Consider the following 23,753-nt stretch of genomic DNA (forward strand, 5'->3'; position numbering starts at 1 on the left):
TTGTGACTAGAATAGTTGTTGTTGTTTCAGAGACCAACCGGCTTTATTCCAGGGAGACTCTTCTTCATCTTCCTATCCTTCTTTGACGTTCGGTGCTTCCACCGTACAGCTTTATTCTTTAGGCTTCATTCTATAGGCTTTAATATGTCCACTGATGTTGCTGCTTGGTAGCCGTGCGTCTACGTAGTCCTCAGACTCTGTCGTAGTCCGTAAAAGTACTCCTCCCATCGCTTTGGCGTTACAAAGCCCATGAGGTCATGATGTGTTTTTGTGACTAGAATAGTTGTTGCCAAAGTGATGGAAGAAGGACTTCTAAAGGATAAAACGACAAAGACGTCCCATGACCTCATGGGCTTTGTAAAACAACAAAGACGTCCCATGATCTCATGGGCTTTGTACTTCCAAAGCACCGAACGTCAAAGAGGGCGAGGAAGGTGAAGAAGAGTCTCCCTGGAATAAAGCCGGTTGGTCTCTGACACAACGTCCCATGATCTCATGGGCTTTGTACTTCCAAAGCACCGAACGTCAAAGAGGGCGAGGAAGGTGAAGAAGAGTCTCCCTGGAATAAAGCCGGTTGGTCTCTGACACAACAACTATTCTAGTCACAAAAACACATCATGACCTCATGGGCTTTGTAACGCCAAAGCGATGGGAGGAGTACTTTTACGGACTACGACAGAGTCTGAGGACTACGAAACGTCTGAGGAATAAAGTCTGGCGGTAATGCAACACTCGGATGCCAACCGCCATAAAACAACAACAACAACAACAACAACACAACAACTATTCTAGTCACAAAAACACATCATGACCTCATGGGCTTTGTAACGCCAAAGCAATGGGAGGAGTACTTTTACGGACAACGACAGAGTCTGAGGACTACGAAACGTCTGAGGAATAAAGTCTGGCGGTAATGCAACACTCGGATGCCAACCGCCATAAAACAACAACAACAACAACAACCGGCTTTATTCCAGGGAGACTCTTCTTCATCTTCCTCTCCTTCTTTGACGTTCGGTGCTTCCACCGTACAGCTTTATTCTTCAGGCTTCATTCTATAGGCTTTAATATGTCCACTGATGTCGCCGCTTGGTAGCCGTGCGTCTACGAGACTGGGCGAGGACAGGAGACCACCCCCACCCCCATCTCGTCACTCTGATCACTCTGACTCCCCACAAGCAGACCCCCATCACTCCGACTCCCATTTAGCGCCTTTAGCCTGTTTTCTATATCTGCCCAATCAAGCTCCTTTGTTCCAAGGAATCTCCCTGCAGCTTTAGCAAGTTGGTCTCTGAAACAACAACAACTATTCTAGTCACAAAGACATATCATGACCTCATGGGCTTTGTAACACCAAAGCAATGGAAGGAGTACTTTTACGGACAACGACAGAGTCTGAGGACTACGAAAAGTCTGAGGAATAAAGTCTGGCGGTAATGCAACAATTGGATGCCAACCGCCATAAAACAACAACAACAACAACAACAACAATTCTACGACAAGAATAGTTGTCTTATCTTATCTTATCTTAAAGGATAAGATAAGATAAGATAAGATCTGGAGAGACGGGAGATGGCGGAGGAGAGTGGATCGGTGGTCGAAGACGTTCTGGACGGCGTGGAGGAGCAGCCTTTTCTGGCTGCACGTGCCCGGAAACGTAAAAAGTCCCTTAGCTCGTCCGAGGGTTCTGGGAATGAGCAGCAGGATGAGACTGAAGCTATTGATATCCGGGGTGAGAGCAGAGTCTGTAAGGTGATCATAAAGCTTGCACAGGATAGTGCATCCTTTAAGGAGTGGTATTCAGTGGCATTGTCAAAGAGCCTAACTGTAGCTGTGGGAGTGATCAAGAGTGCGAGTGTCCTTAGAGATGGCTCGCTGCTGGTCGTGTGCAAGGACGCGGCTCAGCAACGGAAGGTGATTGGAACTAAACGTCTGGGTGGAAAGGACATTCTTGTGTCTGATGCTGAAAGAAACACGGTCAGAGGAGTTATCGTAGGTGTCCCTACGGCGACGTCTGTGGATGAAGTTAAGGAGAATTTGACTGGAGCTACGGTGGTGGACGCTAGGCGGTTGAAGGTGACCCGGTCTGGGGTAAGATGTGACAGCTTGTCGGTAATGGTAACACTTGAAGGGAGGTGCCTGCCTAGTAAGGTGTTCATTGGGTTCATGTGCCATGACGTTAGGCCATATGTTCCACCGCCCCGCGTTGCTTTAAGTGCCAGCGCTTTGGGCATATTGCAGCGGTCTGTAGAGGGAGGCAAAGATGTGGTAAATGTGCAGGAGATCACGAGTATGGGAAGTGTGACGTGGGAGCAAAACTGAAGTGCTGTAACTGTGGGGAAGAACATAGCTCTGCCTACGGGGGATGCAGGTTTAGCAAAAGAGCTGCTGAGGTGCATAACATAAAGGTCTCTCAAGGTATATCCTATGCAGATGCAGTCAAGAAAGTTTCAAGTAACAAGTTTAGAGTAAATACAGAGAGAGGAGCCAGTGCTGCTCCCAGCCAGGGCGAAATGAGAAAGGCCAGCGTGGCTCCCAAGAAGTGTGAAGGTTTCAAGTGTGGAGGTCCCAAGTGTGCAGGTTCCAGAATTAATGAGAATACCCTGGTTGTGGATAGAGAGGATGTTGTACTCTTTATGGTGGATGTTGTAAACTGTGCTGCTCAGACTCAAAGCAGAACTGAAAGGATCAGGATCATTGCTAAAGCTGCAGGGAGATTCCTTGGAACAAAGGAGCTTGATTGGGCAGATATAGAAAACAGGCTAAAGGCGCTAAATGGGAATCGGAGTGATGGGGGTCTGCTTGTGGGGAGTCAGAGTGATCAGAGTGACGAGATGGGGGTGGGGGTGGTCTCCTGTCCTCGCCCAGTTGTTGTTGTTGTTGTTTTATGGCGGTTGGCATCCAATTGTTGCATTACCGCCAGACTTTATTCCTCAGACTTTTCGTAGTCCTCAGACTGTCGTAGTCCGTAAAAGTGCTCGCCCAGTCTCGTAGACGCACGGCTACCAAGCAGCGACATCAGTGGAAATATTAAAGCCTATAGAATGAAGCCTAAAGAATAAAGCTGTACGATGGAAGCGCCGAACGTCAAAGAAGGAGAGGAAGATGAAGAAGAGTCTCCCTGGAATAAAGCCGGTTGGTCTCTGGAACAACAACTATTCTAGTCACAAAGACATATCATGACCTATTGGGTTTTGTAACACCAAAGCAATGGAAGGAGTACTTTTACGGACTACGACAGAGTCTGAGGACCACGAAAAGTCTGAGGAATAAAGTCTGGCGGTAATGCAACAATTGGATGCCAACCGCCATAAAACAACAACAACAACAACAACAACAACAACAACAACAACAACAATAGTGTGTCTTGTGACATCGCATGGGCTTGATGACATTAAATGTGTTTTGTGACACCACGTGTGGCAAGGTATATGAGCGGCGGTACGAGTCCGCTAGAAGGAAAAGCGAATCAGATAGCTGTCTGTATGTACTTGTGAGTATTAATGAAGCTACTGAACGCGTTGTCGTGTCTCCTCATCATTTCCGTCTCTCCGAGTATTCAGCCTGGCCTCGAGTAGTGCTCTGCCCGGCACTCCTAAGCAGTGACTTCTCCAAACCTGAATCAGCACCTTACAGTCCACATCATCCGGGGTCATCTCCCCAACATTAATGGTCCTTCGAGCCGGATGTAAAAAGTCTCTGCCCTACAAGATGGATGATACTCGGAGCTTCCAACCCCGTAATGAGGATTACGCTGCAACGTTGGAGGCAGTGCAAGAAGAACTACAGCGGGAAATGTGTTGGTTGCAGCAGTCCCAGGAACGCCTGAATGCAAGACTGGCTGACTGGGACGGTCGTGGCCACAGAGCCGTGGCGCGGTCAAATAGCCCAGCAGTTTCAGGAGCCGCGGCACAGCCATATAGCCTCATGGCTAACTCTAACTCTAACTCTAACTCTAACTCTAACTCTAACTCTAACTCTAACTCTAACTCTAACTCTAACTCTAACCCTAACCCTAACCCTAACCCTAACCCTAACCCTAACGTTAACCTTAACCTTAACCTTAACCCTAACCCTAACCCTAACCCTAACCCTAACCCTAACCCTAACCCTAACCCTAACCCTAACCCTAACCCTAACCTTGACCTTGACCCGGCGCGGTCTAACCCGACGCGGTCAAATAGCCTAGCAGTTTCGGCCACGCGCCGCGGCTCTGTAGACACTCCCGACTGGGACGCCCGAAGACAGAAACTGGACTCCCGCCCCAGCCCAGGCGCTGATACCGTTATCAGGAAGCTGGAGGATCTGCAGAGGGCAACGGAGGCTGAGGAGAGGCGAATATGTCCTGGTGTCGTTACCAGAGGGGACATATCCCAGGGGTTTGGAGTTCAAGATGCACTCCAGACCCTGCCTGACCCTGGCCCGAGCCCAGGGTCAGGCATCGCTACAATGATCAATCAGTTGCGGAACCTGCAGAGAGCATTTGAGATTGAGGAGAGTCGGATATATTCCCAGCATGCATCCAGGCCTGCGTTTCCTGATCCTCCGCCCAGGCCAAGCCGGCTTCCTGTGCCACCTCCCAGAGCCCGCCCGCAGTCTGGGTTCCAGCTCCAACCTCCTCTACCCCCTCCCGAGCCATCGTGAAGCGCAAGCCAGGCAGGGGAAAGCCCCCACTCGGCGCTATGTGGACTCAGCTCGAAACCCTGCTGATGACACTTCTGGAGTTGACAAGGCCCCCGTTTCTTGCTCCACAACCCAGACCAGCGGGCCTCACAGCCAAGCGGTGCCTCAGATGTTTTGCCAGACCCTTTGGAACTAAATAATGAGGCCTTGCGGAGTCTCCACCAGGGCACACCCAGCTACTTCGAGCTTCAATGGGTATGACACCTGGCTGCAGTTGCTGGAAACAACTATCCCGCGGGTGCACGGGGGGGCCATCGAGGACCGAAACACATCCACTGATGAATACATCCAGGCAGAGCGATCAGCTGCAGTAGTCGCCTTATAGCACTCGCTCCCAAGTTTGACCTGGAGAATTAAGTTATCCGAGTAGGTGGGCGTCTTTGTCGTTCTGAAGACCTGGCCTATTCCAATCTCCATCCGTTGGTCTGGGATCCAATCCACCCTGTCACCCTTCTGCTCATCCGAGACTTTGACCGTCGCCTGTGCCATCCAGGGCCCGAGAGGATCTTCGCAGAACTCTGACGGACTTATTGGATCCTGAGGGGCCGAAAAGCAGTCCGACGTTTCCAGAGGACCTGCACTGAGTGCCGCCGCTGGAGATCACAACCAACCGTTCCCAAGATGGCGGATCTGCCGGTCGCCCGCCTCCGCCTTTACAAGCCTGCCTTTTACTCGACGGGCATGGACTGCTTCGGACCATTTGAGGTCAAGATAAGGTGTTTTAAGGTGATTGTGTAGAGAAGAGGTGGGGCATAATATTCAAGTGCCTTACGATCAGAGCAGTCCACCTGGATGTCCTGACCTCCCTGGATACCGACTCCTTCCCCATGGCGTTCCGACGGTTCATCGCCAGGAGAGGAACTCTGGCTGAGCTGTATTCGGATCAAGGCACCAACATTCGTAGTGGAGAGAGAGAACTCTGAACCGCCTTCGCGTCCATGACCTCCGCCTTGCAGAAACACCTGGCTCCTCAGAAAATCGCCTTCCACTTCAATCCACCCGCAGCTTCTCATTTTGGGGGAGTCTGGGAGCGGGAGATACGGTCGGTCAAGACGGCCCTCTACACCACAGTTGGAGCCCAACCCCAACCGGAAGAAGTCCTCCGCACCATCTTAGTGGAAGTGGAGTGCATCTCCACTCCTGTTTCATCCAAACCCCTGGGATACGTCCCCTCTGGTGACGACACCACGTGTGGCAAGGTATATGAGCGGCGGTACGAGTCCGCTAGAAGGAAAAACGAATCAGATAGCTGTCTGTATGTACTTAGTATTAGTATTAATAAAGCTATTGAACGCGTCGTCGTGTCTCCTCATCATTTCCGTCTATCCGAGTATTCAGCCTGACCTCGAGTAGTGCTCTGCCCGGCACTCCTGAGCAGTGACTTCTCCAAACCTGAACCAGCACCTTACAGTCCACATCATCCGGGGTCATCTCCCCAACAGGCACATTTGTTTTATTTGACAAATGAAAATATATGAGAGCACCTTTATTTTGTTGAATCAATGTTTAGAATGTCTGAAAAGTAGTTTATTTTGTGTAATTTATGCACATGTCACTTTCTGTAATTTTCTTTTCTCTACAAATACATACTTAATTGTTGTAAAACTATGATTTATATGTATAACCGATATATATATAACCCAAATAAAGTCAAAATTAGAAAATTGTATATGTTAAAAAAAATGTAAGAACACTTTGTTAACTATAGTTTTGACCATTACAAATTCTTGTCTAACTTGAATTTTCCCTCAAAGATTGATATTCCTAGACATTCAGTCTGTATAGAGATGTTCCACTGGGGTCATGTTCTCAGTGATCTTTTGCACCAGCGTGCAAAGTGTAATACATTTTTACCATAAGCACTGTTCATAAATCATATCAACATAAGCACAATATGGTTCTAATGTAACAAACATGAAGGAAAAATAACACCACTTTGACAGACCATAAAATATAATTATAAAGATGTGTGTGAGAAATTCCACTATGATCTTATCCCCCAGCTTGGAAAGCAAATTTTAGTTTTACTGTAGAAATTGTTTGCAAATCATATACAAAATAGGTTTAAAGGTAAAGTCTGTATTGAACAAAAACAAAAGTTACCATAAAAACTAATTATGAGCTGTGAAAAGTTCCACTGCACCAGCTTGCAAAGAATCTTTTCATTTCTACTCCAGGAATGTTTTCATAAATCTTATTCAAAGAGAACAATATTGGCCAAATGTATCAAACTTGAATGGAATGTGCACATTGATCTGACCCGTAACCTTGTCCTTGTGGCATCACCTGCTTTTCTCCATGTACTGTACACTGTAGATAATTAATTTAATATAACACATAATATCAAATTAAATTAAAATGTGTAAATAAAAAAACCTCAAGATAATGGTCTTCCACTCCCATACCCTGTATTATTAGGAATGGACACAAATGTATACACATATATCTATATCTATATCTACATATGTAAACACACATATAATATAAGATAAGATAAGATAAGATAATCCTTTATTGTCCCACATGGGGAAATTTCATTGGTGCAACGCAGGTAGATACAGAGGTAGATACAGAAGAACAGATCACTTATAGGAAGTCTGAAAAACACTTTCAGTAGAAGATCTCCTATAAATAAATAAAAACTCCCATAGACAAATAAATAAATACCATTGCATGTGATCCCGACAGTAATTGCACATGAATATGTGTCACGACAGCACATAGATTGCACATGAATTTCACAGTAATTGCACATGAATTCCAACAGCAATTGCACATATGACAGAATTGCACATCAGTATTAGGTTAGGTCAGTATTGCGACGGGATAACGTGACGATCTCCGGGTAAGACGACAGTTCTCCGCAGTTTCATGAGTTCCTCCTTTGTGGAAACGCGGTACGGCGCCGGCCGGGGGGCGGGGCCGGAGCCGGGGGGCGGGGCCGGAGCCGGGGGGCGGGGCCGGAGCCAAAACACATCGCAACGACACGACGAAAACACTCAATCCAGCCGAATAAAGTCAAAACAAGTTAATTTAAAGCGATTCCAGTGCGTGTCCCGATCGTTCGTGAAGTTCCTCTTTCATATAAACGTGTATATAAACGTGTACCGACGACACGCCGTACTTTAGCGCGGCCGGAGGGCGCGGGGGGGGGGGGGGGGGGCTGGTGGGCTCGCTCGGGGCTAGCTCACGTCACAACAACACAACGAACGCAACGAAAAACGCTCAAATCCAGCCGAAAAAAAGTCAAAAACAGTTGAATTAAAAAACTATTCCAGCGCGTGTCCCTATCGTACAGTAAAATAGAAAAAATATACCTATAACTATATTTACAAAATATAGGAGATAAAGCACAATAAGTGTGAGAAAGAAGAGATAGCGTTTACACCGGGCTGCCAGCTGTACCAGCGCCTTATGACGTAAATATAATATACACATAATATTTCTTCATTCAATGACATTCTGTGGAACATTCTATGCAGTAACAAATCCATGAAGACAATCAGGTGGCAGGCCAGGAAAGTTACATGTGTACCTTCAAGTTAAACATGGTGGTTATCAACTATCTGTTCTTCTGTATCTACCTCTGTATCTACCTGCGTTGCACCAATGAAATTTCCCCATGTGGGACAATAAAGGAATATATTATCTTATCTTATCTTATTATATATAATTTATATAATTTAAGAAAGAAAACTGTTCTCAGTTTTGAACAGCAGGTGGCAGCACACTACCAGATTTGCTCTCATTATTTGCTTTCACGTGTGAGTGACTGGTGTGGTCAGATAGTAATAACATGTTTTACTATAGAACAATTCGGTTTTGGTTAGCATTAGCACAATGGCTGTCATGATCTAATCTTTAAAAGCACTGATTGAGCTTGTTGACTCCAAAACACAAATATCATTACACGCACTAGAATATGGAACATTGTAAGACTCAAATTAAGAAAACATACAGGAAATTGTATGTGTCTAACTCACGCTACAGTTCGCACAGTTTACATGAAAACACAGAAATACATATGTGTTTTGTCAGCCTAACGCATGCACACACTACATATACGCATTTAACATTTAGACACAAAGAGTATAACAATCCTTCTGCTGTTGTACCCTGACCTTGATGCCTTTGTTTTCATTCTGAACACATTTGAGACATTTCCAGTGAGATATGAGGCATGTGTACTCACCTTCAGCCAGCGCTTCCCTGACCTTGTGGGCATCAGCGGACAGGTAGAGGTCTGTGTGCCAGGCCTTCAGGTAACCAATAGGACTGCTCCCTCCGGTCATGCAGAACCGCTCAATGAAGAGATCTGGGAGGACAAATCATTTGAAAATACTATTACTCTTTCAAAACACATTTGTAATCCCAGACAAGCCCACAATTATACAGAGCGAAAGCTAAGTAAAGCTGCTAGTTGCAATTTATTTTTCAATGATATAATAATGGTTTACGATTATATAAACTCACTTGCGACCCTGGATGAGTATGTCCATGTGACACATGATTATATTGAAGATTTTATTGAACATTTTGCCTGTTTTTCTCAAATTTGGCAATTTTGGTGATGCTTATAATGTTACTTCCTGGTTTGACATGACCAGCATATATGACACAGGTATAGATAATTTCACAACTGTTTCTTAGCAACGAGATTATAAACAAAGGCCAACATTCATTTCAATCATACAATAGTTATGATTTCACAAATAATTACACCTGACAACACGTTTATTCTAATAAATAATTGTATAAATTCAATTGACATAAAAAGGTGTAAGTTGAGTGCAAAATTGTCTCTTTTTTCTTCACAAACTACAACTTGACTGATGAAAACTATGATGATTATTTACCACAGGGACACACCAAACAAAGTCATAATTAGAAAAAAACATGTGAACCTGTCATATCGACATGAACTGTAAATTTGAGTCCTTAGATTAACCCATGATGTTGAAAATCTGTTAGTTTGATGGGATTGTTGGGAAGATATGACATCACACTTAATAATCCCATGGCCATGAAGTTTTATACTAGCACTTTAGTGTGAAGAGGGAACTGCACAACACAGGACTACACTGCTCTCTTTTAGGTTTGAGGTAAAACAAGGCCATAGTTGAGTTTGTAGTATATTTAAATGACATCCTGGGGGTAAGAATTTAATTGGCCGTACATATCGGCCCCCTAACTATCAAGCAGAGCTCTTTGTAAACGATCAGTATTACTCGTCAGTCAATCTCTAAAAAAAGACCAATTCCTCACAAATATTGTTCACACATTTGTCAAAATCCAATTAATATTAATAATACGGTACATTCCATTTTACAGGTGTGGCATATCAAGATTCTGATGAGACTGCAATAAAATGCCGGAAATGTTTTGCTTTATTGGGAGGATTTGGGGGGGTCTGGGGGGGTTTTGGGATGTCATCTGGTGTGACCACCAAAATGACTACAGAGGTTTCTGGATACTGCCAGGAACTGGAACATGCTGAGCATCCCAGACATGCTCAGTTCATTGTATATCAAACAATTAGATTAACCACAATGGTCTAGAACAGGGGTTTCTTAAGGGTACGCAGAGTGACCTACAGGGTATGTAGAGTGACCTACAGGGTACGCAGAGTGACCTACAGGGTACGCAGAGTGACCTACAGGGTACGCAGAGTGACCTACAGAGTACACAGATTTTTTTCTGTCATCTTTCTTTATCTGGTATGATTTTTGATTATTTGGATTTCCAGGCTAAATGGTTTAAATGCTCATGCTTTAATTAGAAATATTCTAATTACAAGTCTCAAAAGGAACGTGACTAATGTCTAGAAGTATCAAATTGATGTCCTCAAATGGTGGTGAATGTTTGAAGATGACCAATTAAAAGAACATTTACTTTACTTACTATCCACATGAGAGGAGAAGGGCACGTTAAGAGGCTGGTGTGAAAGTGTCTGTTTTCCTTTTGGCTCAGGGTCCACCTAATTTACTGCTCTGGCCTGATCCCTGTAACTGAATCTATAGGATAATCGATACGGTGCCACTTCAGGTGGAAAACTGATTATCCAAGTTGACAAATATATTAGGAGTCTATGATTCTCCAAGTGAACGGTGGTCCTAATTTCAAAACCAGAATTGGATCAGAATCAGATTAATTACTTTTAATTCCTCCTAAGGGAATGTATTTTTAACCCACAATCAACCAGCAGAGGAAATAGAGTTATCAAAAATGTAAGCAAAAAAAAAAAAGAAGACTTCAGCAAGAATAATTTGGGAGATCCATGAGATAATAAGTGATTTCAGTCATTTAGTTCTGGCTTTTCCATCAGCATATTTCATTGAATGTTCCTGCTGGCTGTTCTGACCTTTGAAAGATGAGATCTCTAAGTGGATTTCTTGGCTGGTCCAAGAAAATCTGTACGTGCCATGCACTACAAAGACAACTTAAGAAGGGAAGAAGTATTTGCATTGAAATGCATGTTACGTAATGGACTGAGATTTTCTGCACACAATTTGTATTAGTATTGATTAATTAATGTAATTATTTGATAGGGATATTGCACATTCATCTAGATTAGAATGAGTGTAAATTTGCTACATTAAAGCAAAAGTGCTAAAAGACCAATGTGTTTGTTCAAGACACTCAAATTCAACCATTTGTTTGTATTATTCTTTGTTATTCTGTCTTTGTTTATTCTTTGAGTATTCTTTTATTGTTGTATTTAGCTACTATGGCCTTTACGGATCGATTGGTGTGCCTTGCACCACATTGCAAACAGCACCATAGGGACACTTTCTCAGACATTTAGACAATACAGTATACATAGAACAGGACATAGAACTCCCCTTCACATCTTCACATCTTCCAGGGCGCTCAGTCAGTAGTGTTTGTCCACTGATCCAAAAGTCGATGGTTTGAATCCAGCTCCCAAAGTAAACAGTCTAAACCTTCCAGAACAGATTCACTGACCTACAGGTGAATATTGCTGTTGTGTCCTTTGACAAGTCGCTTGCCCTCACTCCCAATGCCTTGGTAGGAAAACATGATTTAAATAAAACCACATAAATTACTTTTACAATTAATCTGTTTTGGATGCAAATTCAACTGCCAGTCATTCAGACTGAAATTATTAGTGGCTCAGTTGTCATCCATTCAGCTGTTCAAATGAACATAAATCATCCGCCGATGACAGATGGAAAGACAAACTGTTCATTGGAGCCTCTGGGGACCACATCTATTAAGGCAAGTTTGAGTGTATTTTACTTTGCGGCGAGGGCCTGGTGAGTGTGATCCCTGCGTTCCACTGCACCACTTCAGCTAAACATCTAAAAACCTTCTTCTCAATGGAGCGTGGGAGTCTCTTTGGGAACAGCCTCTACACAGTTGACGTCTTTGTAGTTTCTATGTTTTTTGTATGCATTAGTATTATTTTTCAATCTGTGACACCCATGTGATTTATTTGCTTTTGGAGATCTGAGAGATGCTAATGAGGAAGCAGGAAGTAGCATGGGGCCACAGCAAACTGCTGAATATTGTATTGTAAACCAAGCTACCCAGCTAAGCAAAGAATGATTAACATACATGTAAAATATACAAGGACATATGTCTCAGTATATTTGGTACGTCCCTTGAGTAGTTTCATGCAAGTTAATTAAGCAAAACTGCAAGCTAGCATGTTGTCACTCAGCATTGGACTGCATTTCCCTTTGGTGAAAGAAAAGCATTTACATTTGTGAATGAATAAAAAATGTTCTTGTGGCCTTGGGACATTTACCTTATATACTGTATAAGCTTTAATATTGCAATATTTATTCATTGTATCCATTTATTTTCTACTACTTGCTCCCGTTAGGGGTCACGGATGACAGGAGCCTATACTATGATGCAACATTTAAAGTACTCAAAAACCTAATTTGACAATTTGTTTGTTGTCAAACAAATTGTTCAGAAACAGCTTCACTTTTAATTGGGGGTAATTTTTTTGTGTTTTGTGTTTTAGGGAAAATAGGCAGAAATGATAAGGGCTTGGTGGTTAAATCAAGTTTATTTGTAGAGCACCTTTTATGCAAAGACTCAAAGTGCTTCAAACAGTTCAGAAATCCAAAGGTTTCAAAGCGCAAATTGCCACGCCGGAGTGAGTGAAAGGAGATAGCGAGAGGGAAATAGGCAGACCAGAGCGGACCCTCCTTGTGACTCCTTGTGACTCCTTGTGACTCCTTGTTTATTATCGCGGGAGAATTAATAAAGGAAATCTCAACCTTGAACTACTAAAGTACAAACACCAGAGAGCAGAACACGCTGGATCATGCACTTTTTGTTCATTTTTATTATTTTCAAAAACACGAAACAAACAAGACCAGAGGGAGCAAAATAAGTAAACATAATAATAGAAAATAAAGAAGAGGGAGCAGCCAAAAAAAATTCAAAGTCCCAGTTCGTCCAGCGTTGGTCAAATCGGAAAAAAAAAATGTTTTGTCTCTTTGAATTTTTATTTCTATTATTCATCATGTATTGTAATGCATGCATTTAAGGAGTTATCTGATGAACGTGCTCTGATAGGCAAACAAATGGCAAAACATTTCTTCACATTTAGAGGTGAAGCCAGGTGGAGATGTTGAACAGAACCATGTCAACAACAATGGCCCTAACACAGAAGCTTGCGGCACACCCATATCATTAGGGTGGAGACTAGATTTGACCCACTGACCTTAACGCATTTGGGTCTGCCCTCAAGTTATGTATGTGTATTATGTGTACTCCAACTGAAGCTGTTGTTCATTAGTTTAACTTTAGTTTGTGATTTTATCAAATGGTCAATTAAGCAAACCCATGAATGATTTTCAAAATCATTCATGAGATCTACCACACCAGACAAGACCCAAGGTGTAGGCTGTGCAAAGGGGGCCCTGAGACAATCCCGCACATAACTGCAGGGTGCAAGATGCTGGCAGGGACAGTATACATGGAGCGCCATAACCAGGTGGCTGGCATAGTGTACAGAAACATCTGTGCAGAGTACGGGCTGGAGACCCCAAGGACAAAGTGGGAAACAACTCCAAAAGTGGTGGAGAACGACCGAGCCAAGGTCCTCTGGGACTTCCAGATACAGACAGACAGAACAGGCGAACCAACTGGACATAGTGGTGGTTGACAAGGGTCAGAGGAAAGCCGTGGTGGATATTGCAGTGCCATGGGATGGAAACATCCGGAAACATGAGAATCTAGATAAATACCAAGACCTCAGAGAGGAGCTGAAGAAGGCCTGGAGCGTGAAGGTATCTGTGGTACCCGTACTTGGGGCAGGAATGGCTTGAGCAGAAAAACATAATCTCGGTCCAGATGGAGGGTGAGAAAGAGGTTTTTTTTAATACAAAAATCTAGAGAAAATATTATGAATTTTTCATATCAGTTAAAGGAACTGTTGTACAGATGAACTTTTCTACAAATTACAAATGGTTTCACACGGGCCTAATTAGCTTTAGCCAACACCTATTCTGTCTTTCTCCGTGTCAAGTGTTATTGTTTCTGGAACAATGTCCAAATATATATCTGTGACCGAAATACATTTCTAACTATCTAACTATCTAAATAAGCTGCATCCTGTCACATACTTGAATACTGGTGCCCATGGACACAACGACGGCGTATGCAATAGCGACAGAATAATCTGTGAGGCCCTGAGCAGCTGACGGCCCCACACAGATCTGTTTTTGTTTGGGACCCCCAAACCATGTGCAGATCCCGAAGGAGCAGACCCAGGGAGAAGTTCGGAGAATCTGAGAGGAAGTGGTCTGTGGTGGAGTGACATCACAGAGGCTGAGATTTTCCTCCACAGCGTCCTCTCACTCAGCTGTTAATACACTGGTGTTTGTCTCTTTCAAGTGCACATGCCTTTTTGATGTTCTCACAGACGCATACAGGAGGACAGGCTCTGTGGATAGCAATGTAACTGGACCAGTTCATTTAGTGGCAACTTAAGCTCATATGGCAAGGCAACTGCACTGTGCACTCAGCATTTTTATCTGTGTGCCATAAATGCATCTGAGCTGAAGAATCCTGGGATATGTATTCTCCAGAACTACAAATAATACATTTAAATTGGTTAGTGCGGCGCATGTTGACATTTCATTGACTGACATCCATTTTCTAGAGACTGATTCCAACCTTACCCATAGTTACTACTTGCAGACATTAGGTTTTTGTCTGGTTCTTAGCATTGAAGTATAAAATAAGTAGATCACCATTTCATTTTTTGCTGTGTAAATCGGCTTAGTAATTGAAATGGGACTTCCTGTTGCAATTGACTTCCTGTTGGAATTGATTGACTCCCTCTTGCCTGCAGTATGGGATGAATACATTATGCACAGTGTTAGAGCTTCCAATGCAGGACAATACAGGATTAACCAGATGAATCCATCAAAATGCAACTCTGAGTAACCTAAAGATGAGGGAGAACCATTAAAACATGGTTATAAGCTCAAAAAAGATTTTATTTTGCACAGAATATCCCCTTAAGCTAAAAGCTAAACCCAAGCCTTAACCCAAATCTTAACTCCTAAAATCATGTTGGTGCAGTACCTCAATCGTCCAAGAATGAGCCTTCAGTTTCTCTGATAAGTTCCAGGGATTAAAAATCGACGCCAAAATCCCTATATCAATCCAGGCTGATTTTCCACAAAACGTCTGAGTAAAATGTCATCCAATTCAAATTGAAGCTGTTTTTGAATACTTTGGAGTATAAAACAAATGGTTGGGCTCTTTGTGAAACTGACAAACTCACCACTATTGACCGCCAATTTACTCAAATTGTACATAGTAACACGCTGTGCAAAGAGGAATATCACATTTCAAATCATGTCTAGATCATTATAGTTTTTCTTTTGTAAATACAAATAAGAGAAATGAAATTGAGCATTTGTTGTGTTGTTGTGCCATTCCCATTTCACAGCTGAAGCCAATATCACTCAAAATATTTAGGGATTTAAAAATGAAAAAGTGAAAAAAAAAATGTAATATACAAGTGGAATTCAAAAATATGTTTTAAATGTTGTATTGTTTTAATAATTTGTGGGTTTGGCGTCCAAAGTGATCCTGATTCATTACAGAAGAGTTGGGTGGACTAAGAATAAGTGTGTTAGAGCTTTCCCTTTAGGTTTCACATTCCCAGGACCTTTTATCAGATGGCGGACAAAAGTGCCAAACATCCTGCCAGTAAGATGTTAGACACTACATAGGGTAGAACATATCAACACAAACTTTTCCGGGACTCACTGTGGTGGTTGATGGTGTTGATAAGCCGCACTCCCACGTGGGCATGGTTGTACGTCACCAGAACAATGTCGAACAGTTCTTCACTTTGTGGGTAGAGGTCTCTGAGGCGGGCATTCACTGTCTCCAGAGCCTGGTCGGGCACAAAAACATTCACAAGCCTGCAAAGCACACTCCAACACAACGCCACACATGTCTTCGATGCTAACCTTAATAAAGGGAAGGGCCGGCCCCGGTGCAAAGGGCTCATTCTCGTGTTCGATTTGATATCTCAGATACTCCTCGACTCCTTGCTGCTCAAAAACCTTCTGTTCCTTTTCAGTGCGGAACAAGACTCGGGTGGAAACGGCGACGGTGACGGCGTGCTCCGGTCTGGGCTGCAGGGAGACACATCGCACGTTTACGTTATCAACATGACTAAAAATAGGGAATACATAACACATTCCTTAAGAGATGAACAATGCCTTCCTGTGCAACTGTTTTGTCTTTCCAATAAGTCATGACAAAGTGTTGAAAAGAGTTGTCTTGAAAGAAAGCAAGATATGATGAGTCAATGTTGTTTTAAAATTTGGCATTCTCTTTTCAGACACAACACGATACTTTTCTTGTTGGAATTAGAGGTTTGCTATTATTGAGATAAAACGTCCAGTAGGTTAATACATTTAATAAACAGTGTCCTAATATTTTCAGTAGATCTAATAAGTAGTGACTTTCAAAAATGCCGTGCTGACATAATGATGACTGGAGAAGCCCTCGTCTCCATGTCCTGCCGCACGCTGCCTGTGGTCTCATGTTGTGTCCTTTAGAGTATTTACACTGGTGTGAGGTTTCTGGGGGAGGAGCATTCCAAGCGGGGCACCAGGGCACTCACTGTTGCCCACAGTTGAACCCTGGTGAAGTTTCAGAGGGCCACAGGGAGCATGTCCAGTTTCCATGTTTTGTTATGTCACAGCCTTCTGCTAATATTGATTAAATTCATTATTCAACTCTACAAACAACAGCCAAAAAAGTAAATGTGAAAGGAGGTTGTTTGAATTCTGTTATAATTTATCAAAATATGTTTTTTTTTAAAAAAGCACATGTAAATACAGGTACGTATTTGGCTGAAGCACCTTTGGCACTGATTACTTATTTAAGGGCAGTTTCTCCCATTCTTCTTTGCAGAACCAGGTTGGTTGGTGAGTGTCTGTTCACAGCCCTTTTCAGATCTCTCCAGAGATGTTCAATTAGTTTCAAGTCTGAGCTCTGGCTGGGCCACTCAAGAACATCCACAGAGTTTCCCTTCAGCCACTCCTTTGTTATCCTGGCTGTGTGCTTGGATTGTTGTCTTGTTAGAAGATGAACCTTCACCTCGGTCTGAGGTCCAGAATGCTCTGGAGGATGTCTCTGTACGCTGCTGCATTCATCTCGCCATTGATCCTGACTAGTCTCCCAGTTCCTGAAAAACATCCCCACAGCCTGATGCTGCCACTTTCATGCTTCACTGTAGATGGTACTGTCCAGGTGAAGAGCGGGGCCTGGTTTCCTCCAGACATGACGCTATTCAAGCCAAATTGTTCATTTTTTGTTTCATCAAACCGAGACTTTTGTTTCTCATTGTCTGAGAGTCTTTCATTTCAGGTTCCTTTTTACAAACTCCAGCTGTTGTGTGTCTTTAACTGAGGAGTTGCTTCCGCCTGGCCACTCTACCGTACAGGCCTGCAGAAATGGTTCTTCTGGAAGGTTCTCTTCTCTTTACAGAGATCTGTCAGATCCCCATCGGATTCTAGGTCACCTCACTGACTAAGGTCCTTATCTCCCCAAATGCTCAGTTTGGCCGGGCCCAGCCCTAGTAAGAGTTTTGGTGGCTCCAAACTTTTTCCATTTTCAGATGATGGAGGTCTCTGTGCTCATAGGAACCTTCATTGCTGCAGGGTACAATATTTTTGTGACCTACCCCAGATCTGTGACTTGATACAATTGTGTCTCTAAGGTCTACAGACAGTTTCTTGGACTTCATGTTTGGTTTGTGCTCTGACATCGACATTAACTGTGGGGCCTTATATAGACAGGTTTGTGCTTTTCCAAATCATGTCCAATCAACTGAATTTACAAGAGTTGGACTCCAATAGAAGCATCTCAAGGATGGTCAGTGGAAAACTATCTACCTGAGCTTAAATCTAAGTGTCCTTTGTAAACGCTGTGATAACTTTTTAGTACATTCCAAATAAATCAAACTATTTGCATCCAAGTTGTCATTATGGGTTATTGTTTGTAGAATTTTAAGAAAAAATAAATACATTTAATCCATTTTGGAATAAGGCTGTAACATAACAAAATGTGGAAAAAGTTAAAGCGATACATTCCTGGTGCACTGTATTTAGCTTGTGAAGTAGCAAGAATACGTACTACAAAGTCTATTAAGTAAATAGTATCATTGTCAGCAAAAGAAATACGGGCCACACTTGGTGCTTTCTTATTCATGCCATGAATAAATGTCAAAAATGTTAACACTGGCACAGACACACGACTTTCAAGTGGTTAACAACAGCCTAATTACTAGTTTTTGTAATGATATATAGTGTATGTCAGGCCTCACATACAAACAGCAGCTATAAACACCCTCATTTTAACAAAAAACTTAGGCGAGGAAAAAGAAAAACTTTTTTCTTGGATGTTCCAAGAGTTATAACTTTTGTTCAGTCAGACTTAGAGTAGTTCTGACTGTTGAGGGTAAAAATAGAGAATGTTACCTTTACACAGAGACAGAATTTTTGTATATAATCCATTTTACTAAAAAACAAGTATGATTTTAATTTGGAGAGGTGTCTTTAGAGACAGTTGCACAAAAATCCGCCTAAGCATAAGAGGATAAAATGCAGTATCATCAGGCTAACATTCTCCAATAAAAGAGGCCTCATTGTTTAAATGCTGCCTGGAAATGTAAATTCACATTGTGTTGTGGAAGTAGCACATAATACCTAAACCTGAATCACATCACATTTCTGGGATAATAGGAACATGATTAAAACATATTTTTAAAGCCAAGATTAGAAAGTAATGAGCCATCTCAGGTAGGCTGTATTCTGTTGGAGAGTTTCCCATTTACAATATTCAATATATCATGTCAGTCCAAGAGAAATGTTAACACATATCTTTGAATGTATTAGTTGAGGTTCAAAGGAATAATAGAGGATTTTTGGAGCGGAATCTTAATCTCATTTCCTCGTGGCGTGGACAGCCGAGTAGTTCTCCCACATGTCAGTCATTCCCTGCGTCCCACTGCACACCTGCAGCCTCTTTCTGGCCTGTTCCCAGGATATCAACACGTTTCCCTGGCTGCGCATGCATGGTTGATATTCCGGTGTGTTAAGCAAATTCCTCCAGTGTACAGTACAAAGTTGACAACAGAAAGACATGCATTCGAGCTCAGAAGAGACGGAAATCTGCGGAGACGAGAGATGCGATGTGATCCGTCGTGCTAATAAACAAACGCACGTGTAGCAGCGAGGTTGTTGCGTGCTTCCACATGAGGTTTGATGGTAGGCGGCCTCTTGGAAAGAACAGGAGGGTGGGGGGTGAGTGTAGTAGGTGCCACATGCGCATTATTAAAAAAGGGACTAACAGTCGCTTGAGTTCTCAACTCAGCGAAAAATCCTCTATTATTCCTTTAAGTATTAGACAAGTGTGAAATTACTGTAAAGTCATCCACAAAATGGAAATATCACTTATTTCAATATTTTGTTTTACAGCATTTTTTATTTATTATTAACAATATTTGATATTGAAATGATTCTTAGCTTATCTGCATATCATAATAAAGTATACTTTACTTTACTTTATCTTAAAAAAAAACAATATAAATATTTCTATAATATGTCCACCTCTAAGTGTTGGCTGTGTTTACAGCACATGTCACAAATCTGACCTTTAAACAACTGCAAAAAGAAGCAGAAGAAAGACTAGGTCTAATGTCATAGTGAGCCTTCATAACCATCCTGTGACCGAACAGAAAAAAATATCCGTGTGACATACAGTTTTATAGTCCTGGCCTAAGATGTGCTAAAAGCCACACTCCAGAGCATGGTGCTTTTCACATAGTAAACATCAGATGGTAGCTGATGGTAAAACAAAAACTATTGTGTGCATTTTACTCACATAGCCATACAAACTCATGTCAAGGCAAGTCAGTGAACACTGAACTAAAAGTATTGTAAGACAGTGTGCTACAAGTTTGTTGCCTCATTCAATTTGTTTATAAAATGTATGTATAAGGGTGCAATTATAACTTCCCTTACTATAACTAGATATATGGAACCATGTTGATTATTATTCAGTAATATTTTATTTTCCAGGATTCAAAATATGTTAAAAACAGTCAGATGGTTGATCACCATAGATTCAGGGCTAATTAAATAATGTAAATGCTATGCTAGCACTAAGCTGTGACCAATGACCAGTGAAGTGACTATTTAGATGCAAGTCAACTGACTAAATTGGTTGAACAGTCTGATCCATCACAAAAACGTCCCTATTATTGTGATCTAAATCAGGAGATTGATGCAATGATCAGTAGTAGCACATTACAATGTAAGGATGCGGGTTGTTAGTGCAGGCCATGTCTGTGATCATGCAGGTAAAAGTGCAGCCACCAGGGGGAGTGATGGGGCATGGACATGGTGACCTGACGACACAACGTACTTACGAAAAACATTCCTCCTTCCACCTTCCGAGTCTGCCGACCTGTCACCTTGGCACAACAATATTTTGATTTTACACATCTCCCCTTTACAAACCCACAACTTAACTACAATTACACAAAACCACATTTGTATGCATTATTTGTCTTGTATTTGCCTTTAAACATGCACTAGGGTTCTTTTACTTTGGCATCTATTGTTTAAGATCTTAAAATAATGTATGCATTGAAAGCGCACATTACTTTCCATCTGTCTGCTTTCCCTTATTTGGATTTGGTGCTAGCATGCCATCTACTGGCAGTAGAGGAAATAAACCATGGGCAAAACACAAAAGCTTACTTTAAGCAAGGTTGTTAGCATGCTAATAGCTCTGAGCAAGACAACCTCGTAAACAGGATTTAGGAAACAGGTGTGAATGAAGCTAAATACAACTCCATGTATGTTTTTGATGGGGAAACAATGTTATAAGCTAAAAGTTCAAAAAATCAATTTTGAATTAGTGTCCTTTAAAGGCGTACTAGGTAACTTTTGTCTCCATGGAGTCACCACCAGAAAAGTGAATAGTGCACCTTCAAGACATTTTTAGGAAGGGAGCAAATTGCTCTGGTTTAGCTTTCCGTGGTGCAGCTTATCTGTTAGAGTCGGTTTACTCCGTGAATAACACCGTTTGGAAGTGATCCCAGTACAGGAGTCCGGTTCTGGCTGTGTTGTGATACTACTGGTGTTATCTGTCAGGCCCCTCAGTGCCTTACCACTTTCTCTAACACAATGCAGAGATTTGCACCAGTGATCGACACAACTATGTAATGCTCTCGTTTGTTGATATAATCATTCTGTTTAAGCAGATCAAGTCTATGCCACTGTCAGGAGGCAGAGGGACGTGGACATGAGATCTGAGGTAGTAACAGCACAGTGAGCAGAGGTACTCGTGCGGTCAGACTGCACTCAGCTAGGACACTGACAAGTTGTGGCTGTTATTTATAGAGCAGTAAAAGGCCAGAGATGATGAAGGTCTAGGTGGATATGGTAACACACGCCTGTGGCTTCATACACGGGCCCTAAACACTGAGCTATTCTCTGGTGAACGTCTAAAACCACATCCATTAATGTAAAGATTGAATATAGAGGGAGTTGGAGTTTTGAAGGGTAATGCTGCTAATTTAAGAGAAGTATTGTGTGGGCGCGGCACACACAATGTACCAAATGTGGACCCTGAATCATTCATTCATTTTCTACTGCTTGTTCCCGTTCAGGGGTCATGGGTGACTGGAGCATGTCCCAGTGATTTGGGCCCTGGACGGGGTACAATCTGGACATGGGCCAGCACGTCAAAGGGTTTCAGAAGATGAATCAGAATCATGCACATTTGTTCCACCATACAATTGATTGTATTTCACCATGATAATAAATAATTGTATATCCTGGATACAGTACATGGCCCTAAGTGCAATAGACTATTTGTGTCATGTTATTACATAAATCTGAACGATCAAATATCTTAAGCTTTACTGTTTACGTCACTTGCATTAGTATAAGGCTATTACTGTTTTTCATATGACAGGGAAGTAGGGGTCACTTTCTCTCTTGAAACAGAACAGTGGACTCACTAATCTCTGTATGAAACAGATAATAAGCCTTTTTGATGATGCTGTGCAGGTGCAATTCTTCTACAATTAATTTGAAGAAGTGACTGAAAATTCCCATAAGTATTTATTATTGTTTTATTTGCAGCTGACTGTTGAATTGATATGTTTGTTTGTTTTTTTGTTTGTTTGTTCCCAATAGGTTTGATTGACAAGCAGATTAACCAATCAGAGACATGGTCAGTTTGTGTCAAAACAAACATGACCGAATATATATTTTTTTAAGAGCTACAAACTACAAGAAGTCTAAACTCTGTAAAATCTGAGATAAAATAAGAAGATATAGGTTTAGATCTGAATGAATCTTGGATATACCAGGTCTTCCACATTTTGAGAGACACGTTTTACAAATACGCAGCAGTGATTGAACTGGCGCTCGATGGTCTGGTTCCAGATCCTTCTGCTTTCCTTAAAACTTTCTTTTTGTCTCCTCTTGATCCAGACTTTTGGACACAGTATTAAAAATGTTTGACGATATGAGAACCTAGTGCCACCTGTTTCACTGAACATTTTCCAACTTTAGACCATATTGGAGCAAAGACTATGATGGCCCATTGAAATCTTTTTGGCTATAGGAAACATGCACACATTTGACCAGGTATCCATCCTCCCCTGTGTATAAGTCATCAGGATATACTTACAGACTTAGGCTTGCTGCTGTTGAGACACTCCTGGCTGTTGAACTTTTGCTTCTCTTCCCATGATCCCCTGCTGTCCCCATTAGACGACGGCGCCACTTTGAGCTCCTTGACCTGTGCACCCACCACCTGTACCGGGTCCAAACTCATCTTCACCATAGAGAGCCACTGCAACTGTCCTTTCCTGTGATCCTTTAATGCAACACCTACTCTCTGGTAAAGCAAATGTCCATGTCTCAACACATACAACTTGAACTTCCAGGCTACTACCTACCTAACTTACATGGCGTGCAATGGAGAGTGAAGACTCTTGCTTCGATTCTTAGCGTTGTCCTGTTTTCTGTCTAGGTTTAGCTACAGTTCAGAGTAAGTATATTCCATCCTTTCAGAGCTGTGTCCATCTGCCGCTACCTCTTTTGCCTCAGTGCAAGCCCCCCATCCCCACCCGCCTCCTACTTTCACTCATGTCCCAGAGAAAAACACTCTGGCCCACATCCAGCAGCTAGCATGCCCCTCCTCTGATCCCACCCCCAGGCCAATCAGAGGCCTACTTCCTTATCCAGCTAGACACACCCCTGCGCTTTGCCCTGTGACAGCCCTGTGTGGACTAGAGGCTCATGGGACATTAGGGCACATGCTGAGCACACTGCAAAAATAGCCATCACAGAGAGACATTTAATCCATGCACAAGCAAGTTTGATCGGGTTACTTTGACCAGAAAAACAAATCTGCATGGTGCGAGTAATGATTTAAATATTTTTCAAGGTCAGCTTTGCTATTGTGAACAAAAACAGACATTTCTGCATTGATTGTGTTTATTTGTATATAGTTTATTAACTGTATGT

General features: G+C 42.3%; 1 protein-coding gene across 2 annotated transcripts in view; it reads right to left on the reverse strand.

Annotated features, from left to right (window-relative positions):
* The window catches only part of nt5c1aa (5'-nucleotidase, cytosolic IAa), a 35,887-nt gene extending 12,520 nt beyond the window's left edge, over window positions 1-23,367 (reverse strand). Inside the window, exons 1-5 of one of the 2 annotated variants that reach the window (XM_072447737.1) lie at window positions 22,912-23,367; window positions 20,633-20,677; window positions 16,158-16,325; window positions 15,952-16,081; window positions 8,876-8,998 (exon numbers count right to left, since the gene is read on the reverse strand). In XM_072447737.1, coding sequence (XP_072303838.1) covers window positions 8,876-8,998; window positions 15,952-16,081; window positions 16,158-16,325; window positions 20,633-20,677; window positions 22,912-23,067 — 622 coding nt within the window. In that variant the 5' untranslated portion in view covers window positions 23,068-23,367. The remainder of the gene's footprint in view (window positions 1-8,875; window positions 8,999-15,951; window positions 16,082-16,157; window positions 16,326-20,632; window positions 20,678-22,911) is intronic. The other variant, XM_072447738.1, reaches the window with a different exon arrangement.
* Between the last annotated feature and the right edge of the window lie 386 nt (window positions 23,368-23,753).

This window comes from Eucyclogobius newberryi, unplaced genomic scaffold (genome assembly GCF_026437365.1).
Source record: "Eucyclogobius newberryi isolate DKJ021-1_F unplaced genomic scaffold, fEucNew1.0.hap1 SCAF_16, whole genome shotgun sequence".
Taxonomy (NCBI): Eukaryota; Metazoa; Chordata; class Actinopteri; order Gobiiformes; family Gobiidae; genus Eucyclogobius; species Eucyclogobius newberryi.